The following is a 23,907-nucleotide window of genomic DNA, read 5'->3' as shown; positions in this document are numbered from 1 at the left end:
CTCATCTAAACCTTGATTTTTAAAAAATTTTAGTATGAAAACACTGGGGATCATTCCATGGCAGTAAGTAGACATCTTCTTCATCCCTGTTTATGCCTGCTGAATACTCCATTATGGCATAGAATTGTTTATTAAACCATTCCCCTAATGATGGACTTTGGGATTATTTTCAGCCTTCTTTTACTACATGAATAACCTTGTGCATACATTATTTCATACTGTTGCTAATGTCAAATTCCTTCCTCAAATGTTGTGTCATTTTGCATCGCCACCAGCACTGTGTGAGGGTTGTAGGCTTCAATTTTAAATTGTGATTTAAAGGACTAAACTAATCTCTGTCATATAAATTAGTATATGTCTTACTTCATTAAAAAACTGTACTCATATGTATAAGGCTAGACAAAGAGAGTCATAGATAAATTCTGATTTATTTTATGGCCCTCATTTATATCTGTGGACTTGACCAGAATGCTTTTAACTAGAGTGGGTTTCTTATCATTGTAAGGTCACTAGGTCTAAGAAAATTTGTAATACTCAGAAATAGAGAGAAGTTCATTTGTCCCTTTGCCATTTGTTTACTTTAGATAGTAGGCAGAGTCATTGAATCTTATTAGGAAATATAAAAAACATACTTGCTCTTTTTGCCAGACTCGAAAAAGTACTAAAGCTATTCATATTTCTTATACAGACCATTGAGAGCTCAAGAGGTTCACAGGAAATAAAGGCAAGATTTTGATGGGACTTTTAAGACATGGCAAGGATTTGGGGTTTATCTTGAAGATGTGGATGCCATCCTAAGGCATATGATCAGATCACCATTTTTAAAGGTTTTTTTTTTTTGGCTACAGTCTGGCTATAGTGTAGGAAGGAACACATTTGGATATGGGGAGAATTGGGAGGCCATTGCCGTTTAGTATGGATATTGGTGGCTAGGATAGATCAGTGTCAGCAGAGAGCAACAGAAGTGAATTAGGAATTAGAAAGGATAGGGTTTGATGATTAAAGGAAGTGAGGAAGGGGAGTCAAAGCTGACTTGCCATCTCTGGCCTGGGCACCTGCTATATGATGGTGCCATTGACTAACTTGGGCAACCCTGGAAGCAGATGATGCAGTATACTTTGGACATGCTGAGTTTGAAATCTCTGTAAGATATCTGAATGAAAGGATTAAATAGGAAGTTAGATATGTGGATTAGGAGCACAGAGAGAAATCTGGGTAGATACAGAGATTTGGGAATGGTTGCTACTTAGATGATTTAGAAGAGTGTATAGAGGGAGAAGAAAAAAGGACTTGAGGACTGAGGTTCTTCCAAATTTTGAAGGTTGTAGAAAAGGAGGAATAGCTAGCAAATGAGATAGAGAAGGAATAGCTGAAGAGATAGAAAATCACGACAGCAAGGAGTTGCAGAAGCCAGAAAAAAAAAAAAAAAAAAGTGTATCAGGAACAATATTGTAGGAAAACGAAGGGTTTGGGTAATTCTTAGTTCCATCCTTTACTAAATTCCTGTATTCTTCAACTATTGTCCAGTGTTCATGCTCTGCACAGCTCCCATTCGGCCTCATTTCTGAGATGTGCTGCCTTTTGGTATCTATTGGTATCTCTTTGCTGCCATTTGGTATTCCTATCTGATATCTCATTTCCTTAGTGAGGGACATAGTGAGTGAAAGAATATTAGAGGACAAATGGAAAGGCCTATACTGTTGTCCTAGCTCTGTCACCAACTTTATTTAGTAATTTTGTTTCTTTATGCCTATTATCTGTGAGATATAGCTAGAATTTCAGGACAGAGATGGCTACACATGGAAACAATTACAATGAGAGGTAAGGAGAGAGAGGAAGAGAAAGAGCTGTCATAGAGGAGGTGATACTGAGAATTGAAGGATGACCAAGAGTTTGCCAAGTGGTAATGGCAAGGATGAAACTAGACAGAAGTAGTGAATATATTATAAAGATACAGAAATATCATAAAGCTTTCTTTTTGAGACAGGGTCCCACTCTGTCTCCCAGGCTGGAGTGCAGTAGCACAATCATGGCTCACTGCAGCCTCGACCACCTGGGCCCAAGCTGTCCTCACACCTCAGCCTCCAAGTAGCTGGGACTACAGGTGCACACTACTTGGATAATTTTTGTATTTTTTTGTAGAGACAGGGTTTCACCATGTTGCCCGGGTTGGTCTCAATTTCCTGGGCTCAAGCAATCCACCCGCCTCCGCCTCCCAAAGTGCTGCGAATACAGACATGAGTCACTGCACCTGGCAAAATAATAAAATTTAAAGAAAGAAAATAGAATGAAGCCAGGCCTCATAGGAACTAGGAAAAAAGATCTCAGGAACCCAAGTTACTGTTCTCTTCATTCCTTAGGGTTTTGTGTCTACTTTGCTCTGGAAGAACCAGCTTTCTCCAGTTACTCAAGCGCTTGCACATGACCCCAAAACAGGCACCCCAGTTTCCAAAATTTGTATGACCTTGAAGCCCAAGTAATTTCTTTCTGCTTTTCTTACTTCACATTCCAGATAGAAAAAAAAATAAACATGAATGAGTGAATGTATCTATTACATTCTGATTATCTCAGTTTCCCCCCCTTTTTTCTAGAACTGAGTATCCTAAGTTGTTGACCTGACCCCCCTATAGATAACCTTATTTTGAATCAGGGATCTGTTTCAACCAGTGGCAAACAGAAGCCCACTGCTGTTTCCATGCTTGGGCTGGGGCTTTAGATGGGAGACTTTAATAGAATATAGATGGCAAATCGACTATGTGAGTGGGAAAAGAGAGAGGCATTACAGGCAGGCAAAGAGCATGTGGAATGAATGTCCAGAAATATGAGCCAGCTTGTGTGGTTGGGGCACTGCTAATAGTGGTGGGCTATGACTTTGGAACAAGGTGCAAGATGAGAGAATGGAGATTAGTTTGGATGTGTAAAAATAAAACCATCGATAAGTATGAAAGAGAAGCTGAGAGTCATGGAGGCCAGTTGAGAATATCCAACACACATAAACAGGAATTCTAGAAGTAGAGCATAGAGGGAATGATGAAGAAAAGAGACCTTATTCAAAAAGATAATAGCCCAAAACTTTCCCAAATTGAAGAAACATTGTAACCTCAGATAGATGTAAGGTTTGGAGAAGAAAATTGCTAATTTTCTTGGATTATTTGAGTTTATGGTGGTTGTAGGATACCCACCTGTAGGTGTCTACTCCAAACTGCCTGAGTCTGGCCCCCAGGAGAAGAACCTAGGCTAGCAATAAGAGTTTAGGAGGCATTACCATTAGCACAGGGTCCATTTCACTTTTTGGCACCTCAGTTTCTACCCTAGCAACTTTTGAGAATGAAATGAAGTGTAAAAGTACTCTGATAATCACAACACTACATAGTTTTACCATTGTCTTCATTGTCATTGTCATAAATTCTATTGAGTATAGAGCCTCAGTATTAGAGGAGAAGAGCTAAGGAACCTGGAGCCAGATTTCCTATATTGAAATCCTGGCCCTGCTACTTTGCAACCATGTGACCTTGGACAAGTTATATAACATTTGTCTTAAGCCTCAATTTCCTCATCTGTGAAATGGTACCTGTCTCCTAGTGTTTTTATGAGGATTAAATAAGTTATTACTTGTAAAGCACTTTAAATGGCACTTGGCATGTAGTTAAATGCCCAGTAAATCTTTGCTATTAGCTATTAACGTACCTGCATTTCACGGGAACCTTCAGTATCTTATTTCAGAGGAGTGACTAATGTAAAAATCATAGTCTATGAGGATAATAAATTTAGGTATCTGTGTCTTCCTGTAATACTCAAAGGATCAGTTTAGTTAACTGCTGGCTTTTGTCTATGTAAAGAGTTTTGTGGTTGTTTGCAAATTGCTCATGATGTTATTTGAACATTCAAGGACTTCTATTTTTTTCTTGGTAATGTCTGAAACTTGGAAATAATTCATGGGCATATGGGATATTCTCCTGAGGACACAATAATGGTTCCATTTTTCTTGCTAAGTTGGAACAATTTAATCTTGAGCAAACACCTATGCTTATGCTTCTGTTTTTGTTTATATCTGTATACATCTATAGTTTTACAAATACCAATATTGACATTTTCATTTTAGCCAGAAACTTGCCTAAAAGTAAGATTACACGAGCTAGTTTGATTTCAGAGTGCAAATGGCAGTAAAATGAAAGCAGAAAATAAAAAATTAACTGTATGATTATTTTGTAATCCCTGGTGTGTTTGTTCAAGGTGAGATCATTTTCCAGATTCATTCTTCACCTGTACCACCTTCCTAATCTGCAAGACCATATCAAGGCTGGCATGGTTATTTACAGTTATTTAGATGTTCTGTGAGGCAGATAAACAGAAGACATGACACAAGTAGAACTGTCAAAAAAAATAACCCAAAATCCATGAATTCCACAAGTGACTAGAAGGAACTTGTTGTGGTTTTCATATCTACATCGTTTGAAAGGGCACTCCCTCTCCTAGAGATCAGGAGCTTTACTGTTAGTGATGGCAGGGGCTGCACTGATACACCTGCCTCTGAATGAAGAGAAGGTTTTGAGGAGCAAGAAGGAGAACTTATTTCTAGAGAGAAGAATGGAAATAAGGGCTAGAGAGACTTAGGAACAATCGCAGATACTCATCCATACCAGAGTTACAAGAACTTACACAGGATAGAAAGCAAACTGATGCAATGGTTATGATTGATTTGGTTTGGGGTGGCAGAGGATCCATCCCAGCTTCTGCCTGCAAAAGTAAGTGGGACTAGGTCAAAGGTCTAAGAAACTTAAAAAAAAAAGTGTTTAAACTAGCTGAACTAATACATCCAGTAGATAAAGAATTGCACATAAGGTATTTGTATAATAATTATTTTTTTGAATTAATGAAGTTAAAAAATTTGGGGAGAGAGGGCTGGGTAGAAAAGAGAGAAACTCGAGAACTTGGGCCTTTAGACACTGCAAGCATAACTGGGGCCATTTAACTAACCAATGTCCTAGTTGAACAGAGCTCATTTTGAGTATAGAAACAATAGTAGTTCTTAGTTCTACCTAACCCCATGAAACCCTGTCTGTCTCCTGGTCAGTTGGGAAAGAACTTGTGAGGATTTCAGTAATTAAAAAAGTAATCCCCTTGAAGAATTAGAATGTCACTGTTCTCTTGATAACCCTCGTAAGTCCAAGTTAAGGCAATAGCAACCTCCTCCTTCAAAAAGGTGAACAGGAAGCATGGAGTTATACAGCGGGCTGAGAATCAAGAGACTGAGGTTCTAGTCCTATCTGCTATTAATTAGTTACTAACCTAAAGCAAGTCTCTTAAACTTCCAGTTCTAAGATTCTGTGATATAACTCATCGTGATTTGTATCTGGAGGTCCCTCCCCCTCACTTTAGTGTTAGAGGGTAGGGAGGTGAGTGTTTAGCTGTAAGGATTAGTGAGTACACTGAGGGCTAACAGTGAAGTTCCTACATGGTAGAAGCTAGAACGGAATAGGGGCTAGTGCTCTCATCTGCCTTGCTTTTTTTCTGGAAATTATTAGAAAGCCATACAGATATGTATGTTAACATAAACAACAAATCCAGAGGTCATCTTAGAATTATTTGCTATCCCTTGTAGCTGGAGTTTCCTTATCCACTAGGAGGCACCATTGTCAAACAACATTGATTAGGGGTCAAGAGCTCTTGATCATTTAAGCAATTGGAGAGGAGAAATGTCTAGAAAGAAGAAGAAAGAGGTAAATATAGGACCCTGGAAATTGTGACAAATCAATCTTTGTTATCTAGATGGACATTAGAACAGTTCTCAGTTTCTAAAATTCGATAAACAGTATTTCAGACTACATATCAATTTTAGAAGTGGCAAAATCTTTCAGGGCAGTCTTTTTTTCGAAGAAACAAATAGGATATGAAAAAAGACCTTAGAAATTACTAAGCCAAATCCCATCTTTATTGAGGAGTCATGATCAACCCAGAAAGGTTAAGTGTCATGACCAAGATCTGCCAGGCTTGAGTCTAGAACCAATGTGTAGGGGGGGCATTTCTCATTGATTTTGGCCATCCCAACACCTGAACTCTTCAAGTATTTGGAGAATCCCTCATTTTAAGAGCCTTGATAGGGGAAAAAATCCCATATTCTACTATAAAAGCTAAAAATGGCAGATATTTGCACTACTAAACATTTAGACCCACAGAACTACCACAGGCCACACTTGGCATCAGATTCACTTAGAAGGATACAGGACAGGGGGAAAGAAAAAACAGCTTTTTAGTGAGGCAGCACCAGGCATTCCTCTTCAGTAGGAGTCCTTTCAGTAGTATATACAATAAAGTTCAGTAAATATAACAGGGAAAAGAAGGATTTTTAAATAGTGTTGAGAAAACAAGTTAACAATTCAGAAATCAATTTAGATTCACCCTTCCCCACACATGTGCACATACAACAAAAATACTACAAACAAAACAGAGTTGATAGAAGCTAATCAAATCATAGGAAAGCTAGCAAAACATAAAATTATTTAACAGATCTTTAGAGAGCTTTTAAAACTTCAAAGAACTGGGATCCACAAAGAAAAAAGGTATCAATAGATTTAACAAAAATTGAAAAAACTAGAAAATTAATTTGCTTCAATCTTGACATAAAAGGTTTACATTCTATTGAACATAAAGAGTTCACCCCAACGAAAGGGAAGATATTAAGCTTCATACACAAACAGGCAAGGACAGAATAGACAGCTTCCACCAAAAGAACTACAATTGGTAAAGAGGCATTTGAGGATATGCTCAGTCATTTTAATGTCTTGACAGTATATCAGAATTGCTTTATTAAACAGTGAATATTCCCTTTCTCCATTGAAAAGGTGAAGGTTTCTATCTACTTGCATATCTTAATTAACAATCCTGAATAAGCACCATTCATATTGAAAAAATATGATTATATCCTATTTACAGTATCAATGCAAGAGGAGGCTTAGCTCCATTTATAGCACCTCAGACATTCCCAACCCCAAACCCACCTACTATGTTGACACATTTCCTGGTGCTCCAGGCCTTATTGTTGTTTGTCAGAACAAATGCCTTGAAATGCTGCTGTCCTCTTAACTACCATGTAGTCACCACCACTCCCCCATGCTTTCACCGTTGCTTCTTGAGGACCTGTCTCAGAGGCTGACTACTCCATGAAGACTTTCTTTTTTTTTCCTTTTTTTTTTTTTTTTTTTTTTTTTTGAGATGAAATCTCGCTCTTGTCACCCAGGCTGGAGTGCAATGGCATGATCTTGGCTCATTGCAACCTCTGCCTCCCAGGTTCAAGCAGTTCTACTGCCTCAGCCTCCCGAATAGCTGGGATTACAGACGCCTGCCACCACACCTGGCTAACTTTTGTATTTTTAGTAGAGACGGGGTTTCACCATGTTGGCCAGGCTGGTCTCGAACTCCTGACCTCAGGCTATCCGCCCGCCTGGGCCCCCCAAAGTGCTGGGATTACAGGTGTGAGCCACTGCGCCTAGCCCATGAAGACTTTCTTAATCTCTCCTTCTGTAATGTAGGCTCTTAGAAGATGGGATCTTCATGTAACTGGTCCTTCTATCCTCTGCAAATAGTAGATGTTTAATGATTGAATACTGAATGAAACATAATCCCCCCACAAATACGGAGTAGTTTAGATAGGGAAAGGGTGAAAAAGATTGTGCGTACATGACTCCTTTCTTTCAGAAATGAATTCGCCACCAACGAATATTTGTATATACTCATCAATATGTGGGATAGTATGCTGAAGACAAAATACCTGTTTATGCTCTCTATTTGTCTATAGACAATTGTACAGACCAGAAGGCACCTACCCATGAAATAAATAATAGTAACTGCCAGGTGCAGTGGCTCACGCCTGTAATCCCAACACTTCGAGAGGTTGAGATGGGAGGATCACTTGAGACCAGCCTGGGCAATATAACAAGATTCCATCTCTCCAAAAAAATTTAAAACTTAGCCAGACATGGTAGCACTACTTGTGAGGCTGAGGCAGGAGAATCACTTGAGCCTGGGAGTTCAAGGTTACAGTGAGCTATGATTGCACCACTGCACTTCAGCCTGGGTGACAGAGCAAGACTGCCATTCATTGACTTATAAATAAATACATACATACACACAAACAAACAACTTGTAGTGTAGGTCTAAATGACCATAGAGAGGTACAGATTGTTAGGGCCTCATAAGTTCATTGGAAGAAACAGTTGGGAGCTAGAATAGGCAGGCAGGCTTGTAGGAAGTTGATAAAGGGCATCAACACCAGTGTAGGAGTCAGATGGGTGGAAAGGTGAAGAAAGGACATCCCAGGCAGGAGCATATAGAATGCAAAAGTGTTGGGAAAAGATGGTAGTTATGGGACATTTGTGAAGACATCAAAACAGTACCACAAACAAAGCCCTGAATTAGAAAAAAAAAACAGAATTAAAGTTTTTTTAAAAAAAGACTGATTTGTATATGCAAAGATTACAGCATTTATCAATAAACGTACTAAATATAGACAATTCATTTAAATTATATCAATAATATAGTATTCATATGTATCATCTGGAAAGATGGGGACATAGGCTCTGTATTTTGAAAATCCCCCTATATGGTTCTGGAACATGGGGCCCCCATAATAGGCATGAAAATGGATTTCACATATGGAGCCTTTCTTTACATTATTATTTTACCTACTTAGTTATAATCTCTTGTCTTCCATTAAGTAACTGAACGCCTGGAGCAGAAGTGAGGAAGTTTCCCTCTTTGTAACCTGAGCATTTTGTGGAGGATAATGCATGGACTCTAAGTCAGCTTGCCTGAGTTAGAATCCAGGCTTTACCCCTTACAAGCTGTGTGATCTCCTGGTCAAGTTACTTAACCTTTGCTGTTTCTCAGTTTTCTCCTAAGTAAAATAGGGGAGGTAGTCATAATACCTATGTCGTAGACTTCTCGTGTAAACATTAAATGGGTTAATGCATATAAGGGACTTAGAAAATACCTTTCACGTAGTAAGCACTCAATAAATGCTAGCTTTAATTATTTATTACAGCAAAATAAGGTTACTTCTGTCTTTGAACTGTATATAAAATAAACCAAGCAGTTTAGGTTTGGCTACATCTGCTTCACTCAGTATTTTGTCTTCAGGATTCAGCCGTATTCCTTTGTGTAGCTGTAATTAATTTCCTTTCATGGCTATATAGTATTCTATTGTGTGACTATACCCATTTTATCTATTCTACTATTGATGGACATTGGGTTGTTGACAGTTTGTGACCGTTGTGAACAATGCTGCTATAAACATTCAGGTACACATATCCTGGTCCACATAAGCACACATTTCTTTGAAGAGACTGTGTTTGCCCAGTATCCTCCTTTGTCATAAATCAAGCCTCTCTATATGTATGGTTATGTTTCTAGGCTCTCTGTTATGTTCTACTGTGCTGTTGTCTGTCCTAGTGTCAATATCATACACTTAATTACTGAGCTTTATAGGACATTCCATACACAGTACCTGTGGACATGGAGGTGGGGGCTAAATTTTGAAATCAAGTACAGCAAAAACTCCAGGAGGTGTTATTCCTCCAGAATATCTTGAGTCTTCTTGGCCTTCTGCAATTCCATATACATTTTAGATTCTGCTTTAGAGTTTCCACAAAACCTGTTGGGATTTTCATTCAAATTCTGTTGAATCTATGCTTCAACTTGGAAGAGATCGGCTGTTTACAATATTGAGTTTTCTTGTCAGTGAACAGGATAATTTTCTCTCCATTTATTTCATTTGTTTAATTTCTCTTAAAAAATATCATACTTTTCTCCACAGAGATCTTATGTAACTTTCTTTTAGATTTATTTCTACATTCTTAGAGAAACACTGTTTTAAAATTTCATATAACTTACAATGATTTTGCTGAACTCTGATTAGTTCTAATTTTAACTTAGATTATTTTGGATATTCTATATATACCATCTGTAATTAATGACTGTTTCTTCCTTTTCTATTCTCATACATTTTATTTCTTTATCTTGCCTTACTGCCCTGGCTAGGATCTCCAGAATAATATTGAGTTTAAATTGTTAGAGTGGACTTTCTTGGCTTGTTCCTGATCTAAGAGTTTTTTAAGTTTTTTAATCACAAATACACAGTTTTAAGTGTTTCGACATTTATTGACATGATCACATAATCTTTCATCTTTAATCTATCAGTGTACACAATTATATTAATTCCAAATGTTAAAAGTTTTGCATTCCTCGGGTAAACCCAATTTGGACCTGGTGTAATTCTTATATATTGCCTGATTTGGGTTGTTAAAGTTTTGTTTAGGTTACTTGCATCTATGTTCTTTAGTGAGGTTGTCTTTTAATTATCTCATACTGTCCATAGTAGGTTTTAGTATATGGATTAAACTATTTTCATAAAGTGAGTTGGAAACTATTCCTGCTTTTTATTCATTTTATTTCTCCTTAGAATGTTCAGTAGAACTTGTCAGAAATGGGCTGGGCGCAGTGGCTAACGCCTGTAATCCTAGCACTTTGGGAGGCCGAGGCAGGCAGATCACGAGGTGAAGAAATCAAGACCATCCTGGCCAACATGGTGAAACCCCATCTCTACTAAAAATACAAAAATTAGCTGGGTGTGGTGGTGCACGCCTGTAGTCCCAGCTATTCAGGAGGCTGAGGCAGGAGAATCTCTTGAACCCGGGAGGCGGAGGTTGCAGTGAGCCGAGATGGCACCACTGCACTCCTGCCTGGCGACAGAGCGAGACTCCATCTCAAAAAAAAAAAAAAAAAAAAAACTTGTCAGAAATGGCATCTAGGCCTAGAGTTTTCTGTCTCAGAAGATTAAATTACTGATTCAATTTCTTGAATCAGCAAAGGATTATTCAGGTTTTCTAATTCTTTTTGTTAATTTTGGTGAGCTTTATTTTTCTGAGAATTTGTCGGTTTCATATACATTTTTAAATTTGTGACATAAAGTTTCAGTATCATCTTTTATTTCTGCAGCATATGAAATGATATCTCCTTCATTCTTAATACTGGGTGCTATATGTGTCTTTTCTCTTTTCTTTTTGTTATCAGTCTTGCCAGAGATTCATCATTTCATAGGGAACAACTTTTAGCTTTGTTAATTTCTTGAATATGTTTGTCTTCCATTTCATTAATTTCTGCTTCTATTTCCTTTCATCTAATTTCTTTGAATTTAATTTGATGATCTTTATGTAACTTATACAGGTAGATGTTTAGTTCTTAAATGTTTAGCCTTTCTCTTTTTTTGAGCCAGGGTCTCACTATGTTGTCCAGGTTGGAGTATAGTGGTGCAGTCATGGCTCACTCCAGCCTTGACCTTCCAGGCTCAAGCAATTTGGCCGTCTCAGCCTCCTGAGTAGCTGAGACAACAGGCCCCACCATGCCCAGCTAATTTTTTTATTATTATTATTTGAAGAGATGGGGGTCTCACTGTATTGCCCAGGCTGGTCTCAAACTCCTGGGCTCAAGTGATCCTCCCACCTCAGCCTCCCAGAGTGCTGGGATTACAGGTGTGAGGCACTGCACTTGGCCAGCCTTTCTCTTCTAATATGTACATTTATAGCAGTAAATTTCCCTCTAAGTACTGCTTTACCTACATTTCACAAGTTTTGATGTGTTTACTGTTATTATTATTCAGTTTAAAATATTTTCTAATGATTTATTCTGAGATATATGTAATAAAAATATATTGTGTAGTTTCCAAATGTTAGGAATTTTCTAGATTTATTAATTGCTTTAAAATTTATTTATTTACTTTTTTAGAGATGAGGTCTTGCTCCATAGCTCAGATTGGAGTGCAGTGGTGCGATTATAGCTCACTGCAGCCTCAAACTCATGGATTCAATCAAGCCTTCCACCTCTGCCTCCGGAGTATCTGGGACTACAGGCATGTGCTACCATGCCCAGCTAATTTTTAAATTTTTGGTAGAGAAGGAGTCTCACTGTGTTGCCCAGGCTGATATCAAACTCCTGGCCTCAAGTGAGCCTCTCACCTCGGCCTCCCAAAGTGCTGGGATTATAGGCATGAGCCACTGCACCTGGCCTTTATTAATCATTTCAAAGAATCTATTTGTTGCTTTGCTTTTTCTCTGTTTTGTCTTTTTACTTCATTAATTTCTGCTTATTATTTCCTTCTACCTTCATTGGGTTTAATTTGCTGTTTTTTAAAACATGTCTCATGATGAGATGTCACTGACTTGGTAACTTTTCATATTTTGTAATATTTTAAGTCAGCATTCACAATATTTCTATTAAATTTCTAATTAAAGTTTTAAAACAAGTTTATGGATACAAACTACTTTGTAAGTATCATTTCATCTGCATTCTGCTTTTTTTTTAACAGAACTGATTTCCTATGACAAAAGTATAGTGCCTATTCATTTTTTTAAAAGTAAAGGTAAAAAGAAGAAAACAAAAAATTTCAAATACGATACTACCCAGTCTTTAACACCTCATTTTAATACCAAAGCCTTCACACTGCATCTACTTATACATAAATATGCATGATATGTTTATACATGTTAATGTATTATGAACATTAGATGTCAATAAATATATGTCTGTAACATCATTTAATGGCAATATAATATTCTACTCTAGTTACCACAATTCATGTAACCATTCTGTTGGGAATTTAGGTTGTTTCTAATTTCTCCCTATTATAAATAGCTGTGATAAACCCTTGTCATTAAAACTTGACCAATATTCCTAATTATTTCCCTTGGAAGGAAATAATTGAGCCGAAGGACATATACATGTTTAAGGTTTTTGTCACACATTATAAAATTGCCCTTCAGAAAGTTGTATTGGTGTATTTTTCTATCAATAGTAGATTACCTACTTTAAGCAAGGTTTCTCCAGTGCCGAGTTGTGTATGTAACATGGATCACCAGCTTCTTAACCTGTAAGATTGGACCTATACCCCTCCTCCTTTCAGCCATTTTTCTATATTTGTGGGTCTATTAATGGCAAAACCCTGATCTTGAAATGTAATGTACCAATCCTGTACAAGTTTTGATAGTACTCTTTTCATTATCATTGTTAGGAATATGTTCTGCTGGGCATGGTGGCTCACGCCTGTAATCCCAGCACTTTGGGAGGCCGAGGCAGAGGGGATCACTTGAGGCCAGGAACTCAAGACCAGTCTGGCCAACACAGAAAAACCCTATCTCTACTAAAAATACAGAAATTAGCTGGACGTGAAGTGTGCGCCTGTAATCCCAGCTACTTGGGAGGCTGACGCAGAAGAATAACTTGACCCTGGGAGGCAGATGCTACAGTGAGCCAAGATCATGCCATTGCACTCCAGCCTGGGCAACAGAGCAAGACCCTGTCTTGGAAAAAAAAAAAAAAGTTCTAATTTTCATTATGATGATTTCTCATTTGATTAATTGGCTATTTAGCATGATTTCTCAATTTCCAAGCATTTAGGGTTTTCTAGTTATTTTGTTAATTTATTTCTAACATAACTACTTTGTGGTTAGGAAACATACTCTGAGTGCTTGTTTCTTGCAGAAGTTTTTAGACTGAGCTTTTGTCTCCATGGTAAGCATTGAGGTTTTTGGGTTTGTTTTGTTTTGTTTTGTTTTGTTTTGTTTTTTGGTGGGAGGGGATGGGATCTTGCTCTGTTGCCCAGGCTGGAGTGCACTGACAGAGTCATGGCTCACTGCAACCTCAATCTCCTCGGCTCAAGCGATCCTCCCACCTCAGCCTCTTGAGTAGCTGGGACCACAGGTGTGTACCACCACACCCAGCTAATTTTTTTAATTTTTTGTAGAGACGGCATCTCACTCTTTTGCCCAGGCTGGTCTTGAACTTTTGTGCTCAAGCAATCTGCCTGCCTCAGCCTCCCAAAGTGCTGGGATTACAGGCCTGAGCCACCACCATGCCCAACCAGCATTGAGGTTTTTCTGTGCTACCAACATGACATACCAGAATATATTCTGTACCCCATTTTTCATAGTGCAGCTCTATGGTCCCAGCCAGGAGCAAAGGTTGTTTCATCAGAGCCTTAACCTCTTAGATCACCCTGGTGCAAAAGCAACTGGACCCTGTCATTCTCCATCTGACCACCCCACCCCCTCCTACCTCTCTAGAGTTCCTAAAAGTGCCCCTCCTTTCCAAAACCCACATTCTTCCCCTAGGGCAGAAGCAGCTCTTGTTCACCTCTTTGAGCTGTAATCCTTTCTCTGTTCTCAGGACTAGTTTTTCACTCACTATACTGTTAATTCTCACAAGCTTTAACAAAAACTTTTTGTTTGACTGGGCACAATGGCTCATACCTGTAATCCCAGCACTTTAAGATGAGAGGCCCAAGCAAAAGGATCGTTTGAGCCCAGGAATTCCAGACCAGGCTGGGCAACATAGCCAGATCCTGTCCCTACAAAAATTAAAAATAAAAAAATTAGCCAGGTGTGGTGGTGCATGCCTGTAGTCCCAGCTACTTCAGAGGCTGAGGCGGGAGGATCACCTGAGCCCAGGCATTCCAGGCTGCAGTGAGCCATGATTGTGCCCCTGCAGTCCAGCTCTAGGTGACAAAACGAGACCCTGTCTCCATTTAAAAAATAAATAAATAATTTTAAACATTTCATACAGTTTTTGTAGTTGGCGTTTTTGTCATCAAAAAAAATGCTGGTTGGAAAAATCCAGATTTGGTCTGTACAACAGTGTTCTTCAAGGATATTTGCAGATAAGTACCAATCTGTCACCAGTCTGCCATGAGATACGTACAGAAATTGAGAGTAAACATTTAGAAACTGTTATAGCAATTTGACATTGCTGTGAAATCATAGCACATGATTTTGTGCCTTCAACTCCAGATAATCCTGTTGCCAAAGCAGCATATTTTGGAGTGGCATATTCTGATCTCCCTCAATGTGCAGCCAGTAATACCTTGTGCCTCAAGACCTGTGATCTGTTTTGTTTGATGAGTTTGGTTTTGGATAATTTCTTAATTATATAAATAATGCTTGTTTATTATAAATTTTAAAAATTCAAATGGATGAAAAGGAGAGACAGCTAAGCTCATTCATAATCCCATTACTTTTCACAATTCAGACTAAACTGCCCTTAATTTCTCTCTGCATACAGTATAGAAGTCCACCTCCCCCATACTCTTCCATAGGAGGGTTTCTTCTCCCTCTCCTTTCATTCCCTCAGAATGGAGCCAACTAGGAAAATTCACAGTGTGTTCTTTGGGGGTTCTTGACAGCCCCAGAAGCACCCCAAGATGGGAAGCCAAAGAGAAAAGCAATAAAAGATGCCTTGTCAGTTTGTAGAATCATTATATTATCAAATAAAGTTTATCAAAGAATTGAGTCATCAACTTTGTTCAAAAGGTTCAAGGTTAGGATATCAGGATGGTGTGTATTATGAATATGTGTATTTTAAATTTCTTTGAATAAAATTTGCATAAATAACAGTATTTTTAGTTTTTATTTCTATATCTCATGAAATTTAAAATTAGTGGATTGCTTCTTTTACTTTAATATCAATTAATATTATAAATAATCAAATAGCTTTAATAATAGAAAAATATTTTCACAGTGATGCCTCTCTTTCAGAGTAACCCTTCAAAGAATGTGCCTGTATATTTACTAAGTCGCACAGGTGGTTTTGTTTGATATCTGTGGTTATGAAGCACTGAATTAAAAAAATATATAATGGCTGAAAGATCCCATTTATAATAGCAACTAAAATATAACATGTATAGGGAAAAAAACTAATAATAAATACTTTAAACCAATATAAAGAAAATCGTAAAACTATATCTTAGAGACATGAAAGGAAGTGGAGAGACATATCATGTTCATTGATGAGAATATTAGAAAATGTTAATGTCTAGAAGTTAATGGATACATTTACCATCTGAATCAAAATACAAAGATTTTTTATAATTTGACAAAATGATTTTAAAGGTCAACTGGGAAGAAAAAAATCATAAGAAAATGTTGGTGAAGGCCAGTTGCGGTGGCTTGTGCCTGTAATCCCAGCACTTTGGGAGGCCGAGGCGAGCAGATCACTTGAGGTCAGGAGTTCGAGACCAGCCTGGCCAACACGGTGACATCCTGTCTCTACAAAAAAATACAAAAATTAGCTGGGCATGGTGGCAAGCACCTGTAGTCCCAGCTACTTGAGAGGCTGAGGCAGGAGACTCACTTGAACCTGGGAAGCAGAGGTTGCAGTGAGCCGAGATGGCGCCACTGCACTCCAGCCTGAGTGACAGAGCAAGAGTCTGTCTCAAAAAAAAAAAAAAATTGGTGAAGAATAATGAGATTTTTTGCCAAATATTAAAATCTGCTACTACAGTATTTTATTTTGTCTGTCCATGTTTTTGTTTTTGTTTTGAGATGGAGTCTCGCTCTGTCAGCTGGAGTGCAGTGGTGCAATCTCAGCTCACTGCAACCTCTGCTTCCCAGGTTCAAGTGATTCTCCTGCCTCAGCCTTCAGAGTAGCTAGGACTACAGGCGCAGGCCACCATGCCTGGCTAATTTTTTTGTATTTTTTTAGTAAGAGACAGGGTTTCGCCATGTTGGCCAGGCTGGTCTCGAACTCCTGGCCTCAAACTATCCGCCCGCCTCGGCCTCCCAAAGCGCTGAGATTACAGGTGTGAGCCACTGCGTCCGACCCTACAGTATTTTAAATGGTAACTTGATGCAAGAATAGGCAAGTCAGTGGAAGAAAGTAGAAACCTAAAAATACCCCCATGTGTGTATGCACATGTGTAGAGATTGTCATTTCAAGTACCAGTATTTCAGATATGACCAGACAAAATGGATTGATCCATGCTGATAATTATAGCACAGGGCAGTAAATAATTTCCAAGTATTTCTCACTGACTGGTTCCCTCCTTAGTCTTTATACCTCTCACCACTTTGCTGCCTCCTCCCCAGGCTCCGTCTTTTCCCTCGTCCCTTCTGGGTCCCTCCTTTTCCTAACCCCTCTCTCATCTAAGTTGAATCGTGCTTACCCTCATATATCACAATTACAAAGGAAAACACCTAAGCAAAACTGATTCCTTCACTATGAGATGTTTTTTAGTCCTCATAGATCAACTAACCAGCTTAAACTACAGCCAGTTTTTTAAATGGCATTTCTTTTCTCCCCACAGGACAAAGAAATTAAAAATATTTACTCTCTGTAGTAATCAAGGAAATGCAAATTAAAGCGATCATGAATGACTTTTTTCCTCTTATCTAATTGGCAAAGATGGAAAAAAAATAATCATTATCCTAGTAGAGCAAGGGACACATTCACACATGGTAGTGGGAGTATAAATTGTTAAACTGTTTCTGGTCTTGTGTATGTATCAAAAGTGTTATTGTAGGCCGGGCGCAGTGGCTCATGCCTGTAATCCCAGCACTTTGGGAGGCCAAGGCGGGCAGATCATGAGGTCAGGAGATCGAGACTATCCTGGCTAACACGGTGAAACCCCGTCTCTACTAAAAAAAAATACAAAAAATTAGCCGGGCGTGGTGGCGGGCGCCTGTAGTCCCAGCTACTCGGGAGGCTGGGGCAGGAGAATAGCGTGAACCCAGGAGGTGGAGCTCACAGTGAGCCGAGATGCACCACTGCACTCCAGCCTGGGCGACAGAGCAAGACTCCATCTCAAAAAAGAAATGTTATTGTATATACCCCTTGTCCTAGCAACTCAGCTTGTAGGAATTTTACCATACAGATAATCAGAGTTGCTCACCAAGATGCATGATCACGTTCATCCAGGCTTTATTTCTGATGGTGGAAAATGAGTGCTGCCATACTAGGGAGCAGACTAGATCATTGTAGTAATGTTTATAGTAGACTAGGCCACTATAAACATTATTTTGGAGAAGAATCCTATTTGACATTGGAAAATGTTCCTTAGGTGTGAAATGGAAACTTGGTAAAGTTTTTAGAGCCTGTATAAATGTGAAAGTATTTTCATTCATTTATATAAAACCACACCAAGAATCAAATAATAGAATCAACTGTTCATTAGGTGTCTACAGTGTGCTCAGTCTTCTGCTGACTATTAGGTAGGGGTACATTGAAAGTATAAATATATTTTTTCTTGTTCTTTAGGACTTTACACTATCATGGAACTGTTGTAGGGCTTAAAGATGTGCATTTGTTCCTTGCACACCCAGTAGGTATAGCTATAATCAATGGGAAGAGCACAGGACATAGCTAGACAGGGATTTCGATCTTGTCCCTATCACATACTTGTCCACTTACTTAGACAAATTATTTGAAAATGATGCTGACCTCATGGGGTGGTTATAAGTATGAAGGGAGGCATAACAAGGACTGCTTCCTATGATGCCTCATGAATAGGAAGTATGTTAGTTCCTTTACTTTCCCTTCCAGAAGTTTCTATTTCCTCACTATAATATCTGCAGCAGGTATATTGGGAAACTGAACTACTGAATGAAGGAATGAATGAATGAGATACTGGATTTAAAAATATGTTATAAGCCTTAAAGCATTATGAAAATGTTAGCTATTAATATTTGAATAGTTTCATTAATATGTATAATATGGCAAAATTCATGTATACATATATAGATATATGTGGGGGGAGGGGGAGGTGTTTGTATGTGCTAAATGTTATGGACCATATAGAGTTGTTATAGAATGAAAAGCAAAGGAAGGCATTAATATGGCTGGTAATCATTGAGGGGGCTTCCAGGGAAGGTAGGATTGGAATGAAACCTTGAATTAAGGTAGGTTTTGAAAATGAAAAGCAATATATACAAAAGTAAAAAAGAAAATGGTGTACTCAGGGAGTGATAATAAGACCGTTCTGCCTAGAGAGAAAGATTTTCTTGAAACATCAGTGGACAAGGTAGGTAGAAGAGGCAAGGTGTGGCCAAGACAACAAGAGGCCTTACTTATCTAGTAAGAAATAGAAAGCCACTGTAAGTTCTAAGACAATATCGTGACATTGTGTTACCAACACATCTATGTGTTACAATATGTTTGTAGCGATGAACTTTGGGAATGGCAGTGTAAACAAAAATAAATTTTATTTTATATATAAGTCATTGTTTTTTCCTTCCACAGTATATAGCCTGAATTTTCCATTTAGTGGTAATAACAATAGCAAGATTTTTTTTAAATCCTTTTATGCTACATAACTGAATGTTTTTGGAATTTGACTTAAAAATATGCACACAACCCTAGCATTGCTGTTTTCTGATGCTTCTTTTTGTGAAAACCTAAAGAAAAATTAGTCAATTTTATATACTCATGTTATTTGATATTACTGTTAGCCTACTCTTCCTGTTTCTTTCCCTGCAGATTTTCAATGTGAAGATGACTGTCATGCCCTTTATAATTTATGTCTATATTTCATTGAAAGAAAGGAGATTTACATAACATAATCCTTAGCAGTAAATCAACTAATAACTTAGTTACAATGTATTCACTTTCAGTGTTGTCTTTCTGGAATTTCCTCTTTTCTTATGTTCTTTTTCACATTTTTTTACAGTATGGATGGAGCAGATCTGTGTTTTGAAATCGTAAAGCGAGCTGACGCTGGTTTTGTGTACAGTGAAGCTGTAGCCAGGTATGTAGTGTATATCTAATCACCAGAGGTCAAGTTGAAAATAAAAAAGAAAATGACAAAGACATCACATGACAAACTGATAAAGAGCATGCTGCTGCTCTTTGCTACAAGGAACATCTCTGTTTTAGTATGTGTTAGTAGAACCGATAGTCACTGGAAATGCAAAATACCAAACAATGAGTTTATCTATTAACATGGGTTTATAGGGGCCAGGTGCGGTGGCTCACGCCTGTAATCCCAGCACTTTGGGAGGCCAAGGCAGACAGATCACAAGGTCAAGAGATCGAGATCATCCTGGCCAACATGGTGAAACCCCTTCTCTACTAAAAATACAAAAATTAGCTGGGCGTGGTGGCATGCGCCTGTAGTCCCAGCTACTCGGGAGGCTGACGCAGGAGAATCGCTTGAACCCAGGAGGTGGAGGTTGCAGTGAGCCGAGATCGCGCCACTGCACTCCAGCCTGGCGACAGAGTGGAGGTTGCAGTGAGCCGAGATTGTGCCATTGCACTCCAGCTTGGGCAACAAGAGCGAAACTCAGTCTCAAAAAAATAAATAAATAAAATGAAAACATGGGTTTATAATACAGGCTTACATTTTCAGTACTGCTGTCTTTCCCATTTCTGATGATTTTTGTACAAGAAGCGGGAATCTAATAGCTCAGGAACCATGTAGAATTCTACTTGGGTTTTTTTATTTTTGTTTTGGCAAATCTGCCTCATTAGTTCTTCATTTTGCCTTTTAGTGATATCAAATTATCTCACAATAATTAAGGAAAAGTAAAGAACAGTAAAAGGAAGAGAAATAAAAGCACCATTTTTAAAAATATATTTGCTTCAGGCCAGTGTGAGACCTACCAATCAAATGGCAGCTGTTGTTCTAAGTGGAGAAGTTGTTTGTAAAGACCTAATGACTCAAAATAAGAAGGAAATATGGGCCGGGCGCGGTGGCTCACACCTGTAATCCCAGCACTCTGGGAGGCCGAGGCGGGTAGATCACGAGGTCAGGAGATCAAGACCATCCTGGCTAACACAGTGAAACCCCGTCTCTACTAAAAATACAAAAATTAGCCGGGCATGGTGGCGGGCGCCTGTAGTCCCAGCTACTCGGGAGGCTGAGGCAGGAGAATGGCATGAACCTGGGAGGCGGAGCTTGCAGTGAGCCAAGATTGCGCCATTGCACTCCAGCCTGGGCGACAGAGCAAGACTCCATCTCAAAAAAAAAAAAAAAAAAAAAGAAGTAAATATGAAAAATCACAGGAGCCATGCATGTGCTGGGCCACTTGCTTATACATTTAGAGCAACACAGCTTTCTGTTTTGGTTACATTCAATCATATCATAATTACCCACTCCTGTAGGTTGCCTTTTTAATACATGGAATATAGCATCCCTCCTTAGTCACCAGCCATAATATGTTGAAGAGTTCGAACTCACAAACATATTAAGTTTTTTTTGGGGGGGGGGGTGCGGCGGGGGACGGAGTCTCACTCTGTCGCCCAGGCTGGAGTGCAGTGGCACGATCTCAGCTTACTGCAACCTCTGCCTCCCGGGTTCAAGTGATTCTCCTGCCTCAGCCTCCCAAGTAGCTGGGATTACAGGATGCGCCACCATGCCCGGCTAATTTTTGTATTTCTTTTAATAGAGATGGGGTTTCACCATGTTGGCCAGGCTGATCTTGAACTCCTGACCTCAAGTGATCTGCATGCCTCAACCTCCCAAAGTGCTTGGATTGTAGGCATGAACTATCATTCCTAGCCTAGGATTTATGAAAGCTTTCTATCATTTGAAAAACAGTTATATTAAATGATTTCCTCTGTCTTACCATTTCTTTTATAATTATAGCATCTTAGACAAACATAGCTGGAAACAACTTGGAGACCACCTTAATACAGCTTTGAGCTCAGCTTGACTTGAATGTCTTCAAACTCATTGCCCTGACTCCTTCTGGCTGAAGAGCAAGGGACCTAGTCTCAGGGATGGAGCAGCCATGGCTATAGCACAAAATAAAGAATATGCTCAATGTGTGGTCGCTGTGTTTTTGTACTGCTGGGGCTAGGGCGAAGGAGCAAATGAAAGTTTATGTGTGTTCTTTAGGCTTCTGATCTATACGTGGTAGAACTAAAGCTAAATATTCTCTTTTCTTTTGTGCCATGTTCTCTAAAGCACATTCCAGGGTTTTTTTAAATCCCATCTTCTATTATTTTGAGTTATTACAATTTTAAATTTTTATTCTTTCTTGTCCCTCAAAATTTTAAAGCATTCTTTCATACCAAAAATAGTCAATACTAGTGAAACTCAATGGAAGAAGGGGATTTTTTCCTTCTTGAACCACAATAACACTGGGATACCTGGCAGGTATGCTGACAGGATTGATGTGAAACCAGTACCACTTTTACTCTGGTCCCCAGTCATCTTTATTGCTTTTCCTTAACTTCAAGCCTATCTCTGCCACTGGGCTACGTGTCAGGATGGGCAGGATGGTAGTGTGAAGAGATGATGTCATACAATGACATGACTTGTGGGCTCTCCTAATCTTGAGATTTATAGAAAAGGTAGATGTTTATACACATCAAAATGAAAGCCTATTGATTTTTAAAGCCACCTGTATAAGCTGTTAAAATGGTGAAAGGAACTTTCCAGAGTGGACCAGAAAAGAGTAGCATTGGGACCAGTAGATGACATTGCAAAGTGAGAGGTTTGGAGGCAGTTTATTAAAGGTTCTTCCTCTGAACAATAAAAAAAGTAGGCGGGGACTCAGAAAGTATTATTATGTGTGTTTGCTATTGCAGAGGATCAATGACCGTGCTACAAGGGCTTGTAGATTCTTCCGTTGGTTTAATGACAGACGACTTCTAATTTTTCTTCGTCCTCTCTGATTCTGTGATTTATTGTTAGGAAATTCAGCTTGTATCAGTATTCTAGTGAGACTGACTGCAAGAAGACTCTGAGACACCAAGTGATCAAATTGATAATGTTGTTTTTCTCCAACTGGCTGAGCTTCAAGAGGAGCAGCAAAGCATGGCATAAAATAAAACTGTGTTCAGTCCTTAGTGCAACCCAATTAGTTATTACCTCCATCCTTTCAGGGGTGATGAGTTGTGGAGTGAGCTAACACACAAGATCAGATTATCAAATCAAACTCTCAGAGATCTTCTTAACTAGTACCAAGCTTTACTAAATAATCTCAAGGATACAGGCAGTCAGAAGGCTCAAGTGAAGCAGAGAAGGGAAGGGCAGCCCCCCACGTCACTTCTTACTGCCTCAGAAATGCACCTCTGGCCCAGAATAGATGAGGTTTATACTGGGGTTTGTGGGTTTCCACACACAAAGGGGAGCATTGCAAATATCTTCATTTTACACCCCAGAGATTTGGATAGCTCCATGACATTCTCCAGGAAGCCATCTGTGCCTCAGAGATCCCGTGTTCTACTTACCATAGTAATCCTTAGCCAGAGATATCCTGTTAATGGCATTTCAGAGATAAGGTCTCTTCTGCCTAGCGAATAGCATTAGGCTTTTCACCTGCATTGACAAGAATAGCAGACTGAATCACCTCTCTTCTACCATGCTGCACCCCTGAAATGCCTCCTTCCAAAGGCAGTAAATGCATTGCTGGCCAGTTCTTTCCTTCCATGGAGTTATTATCTTGCTGATCCTTAGGAAAGATAAAGATAAACAAATATATTGCTGAGTTTCTCTGAAAGCACAGGTCCCTATGATGCTTCATGAAGTAAAGTTTTTTGATTAAAAGTTTAGTCAGCAACTTCCTAGAACATGTAGGCAGATTTTAGTTCTTGTTTTATTCTGCTTGCACACTTTGACGTGCATTGCCTCACAGGATCATGACTGGGAGGGTGGAGAAAGATAGTTCAGTTCTGTTATAACTTGGGGAGAAAAACAGTTCTACTGTCTCCACACACACTGCAAAGATTCTGCTGTGTACATACGTTTGGGTCAAATAATTGAGTGTTCTCATATGCAAATGAAAAAAGCCTCATTCATTGAGTTTGGTTTTGTGTTATGAGACTTTGAGATAGGAATTTTCTTTAGGTTAAAGATAATTTAGGTGGCTGTCTCAGTGCTTTGTATCCAAAATAGTTCATTCTGTAGGTACAAGCTATGTCCACTTTAACTAATTTAAATTTACCCAGTATTTCCATGTTGACATCTAGATGGACAAATAAGCTGTTCCTAAATCTTTGATTGAACTTAACAATAATAATATTGTAATAATAATGTCTTAACCTTTGTAGCATGGTTTAGAGTTTACAAAGCACTTGGACAGGTATAGTCTCTTAGCCATTTCAAGGGGTTACAGATCCTCCAAAGCCTGATTTGAACCAGTAATG

At 38.8% G+C, this 23,907-nt stretch overlaps 1 protein-coding gene across 11 annotated transcripts in view; it reads left to right on the top strand.

The window, feature by feature from the left end:
- Nucleotides 1-23,907, top strand: part of CASK (calcium/calmodulin dependent serine protein kinase) — a 400,245-nt gene that overhangs the window by 154,081 nt on the left and 222,257 nt on the right. For all 11 annotated transcript variants that reach the window (XM_009234749.4, XM_054544490.2, XM_054544486.2 and 8 more), the window contains exon 4: nt 19,484-19,561. In XM_009234749.4, the coding sequence (XP_009233024.2) occupies nt 19,484-19,561 (78 nt within the window). The remainder of the gene's footprint in view (nt 1-19,483; nt 19,562-23,907) is intronic.

This window comes from Pongo abelii, chromosome X, assembly GCF_028885655.2.
Source record: "Pongo abelii isolate AG06213 chromosome X, NHGRI_mPonAbe1-v2.0_pri, whole genome shotgun sequence".
In the NCBI taxonomy this organism is placed as follows: domain Eukaryota; kingdom Metazoa; phylum Chordata; class Mammalia; order Primates; family Hominidae; genus Pongo; species Pongo abelii.
This window is presented reverse-complemented; position numbering and strand designations above follow the sequence as displayed.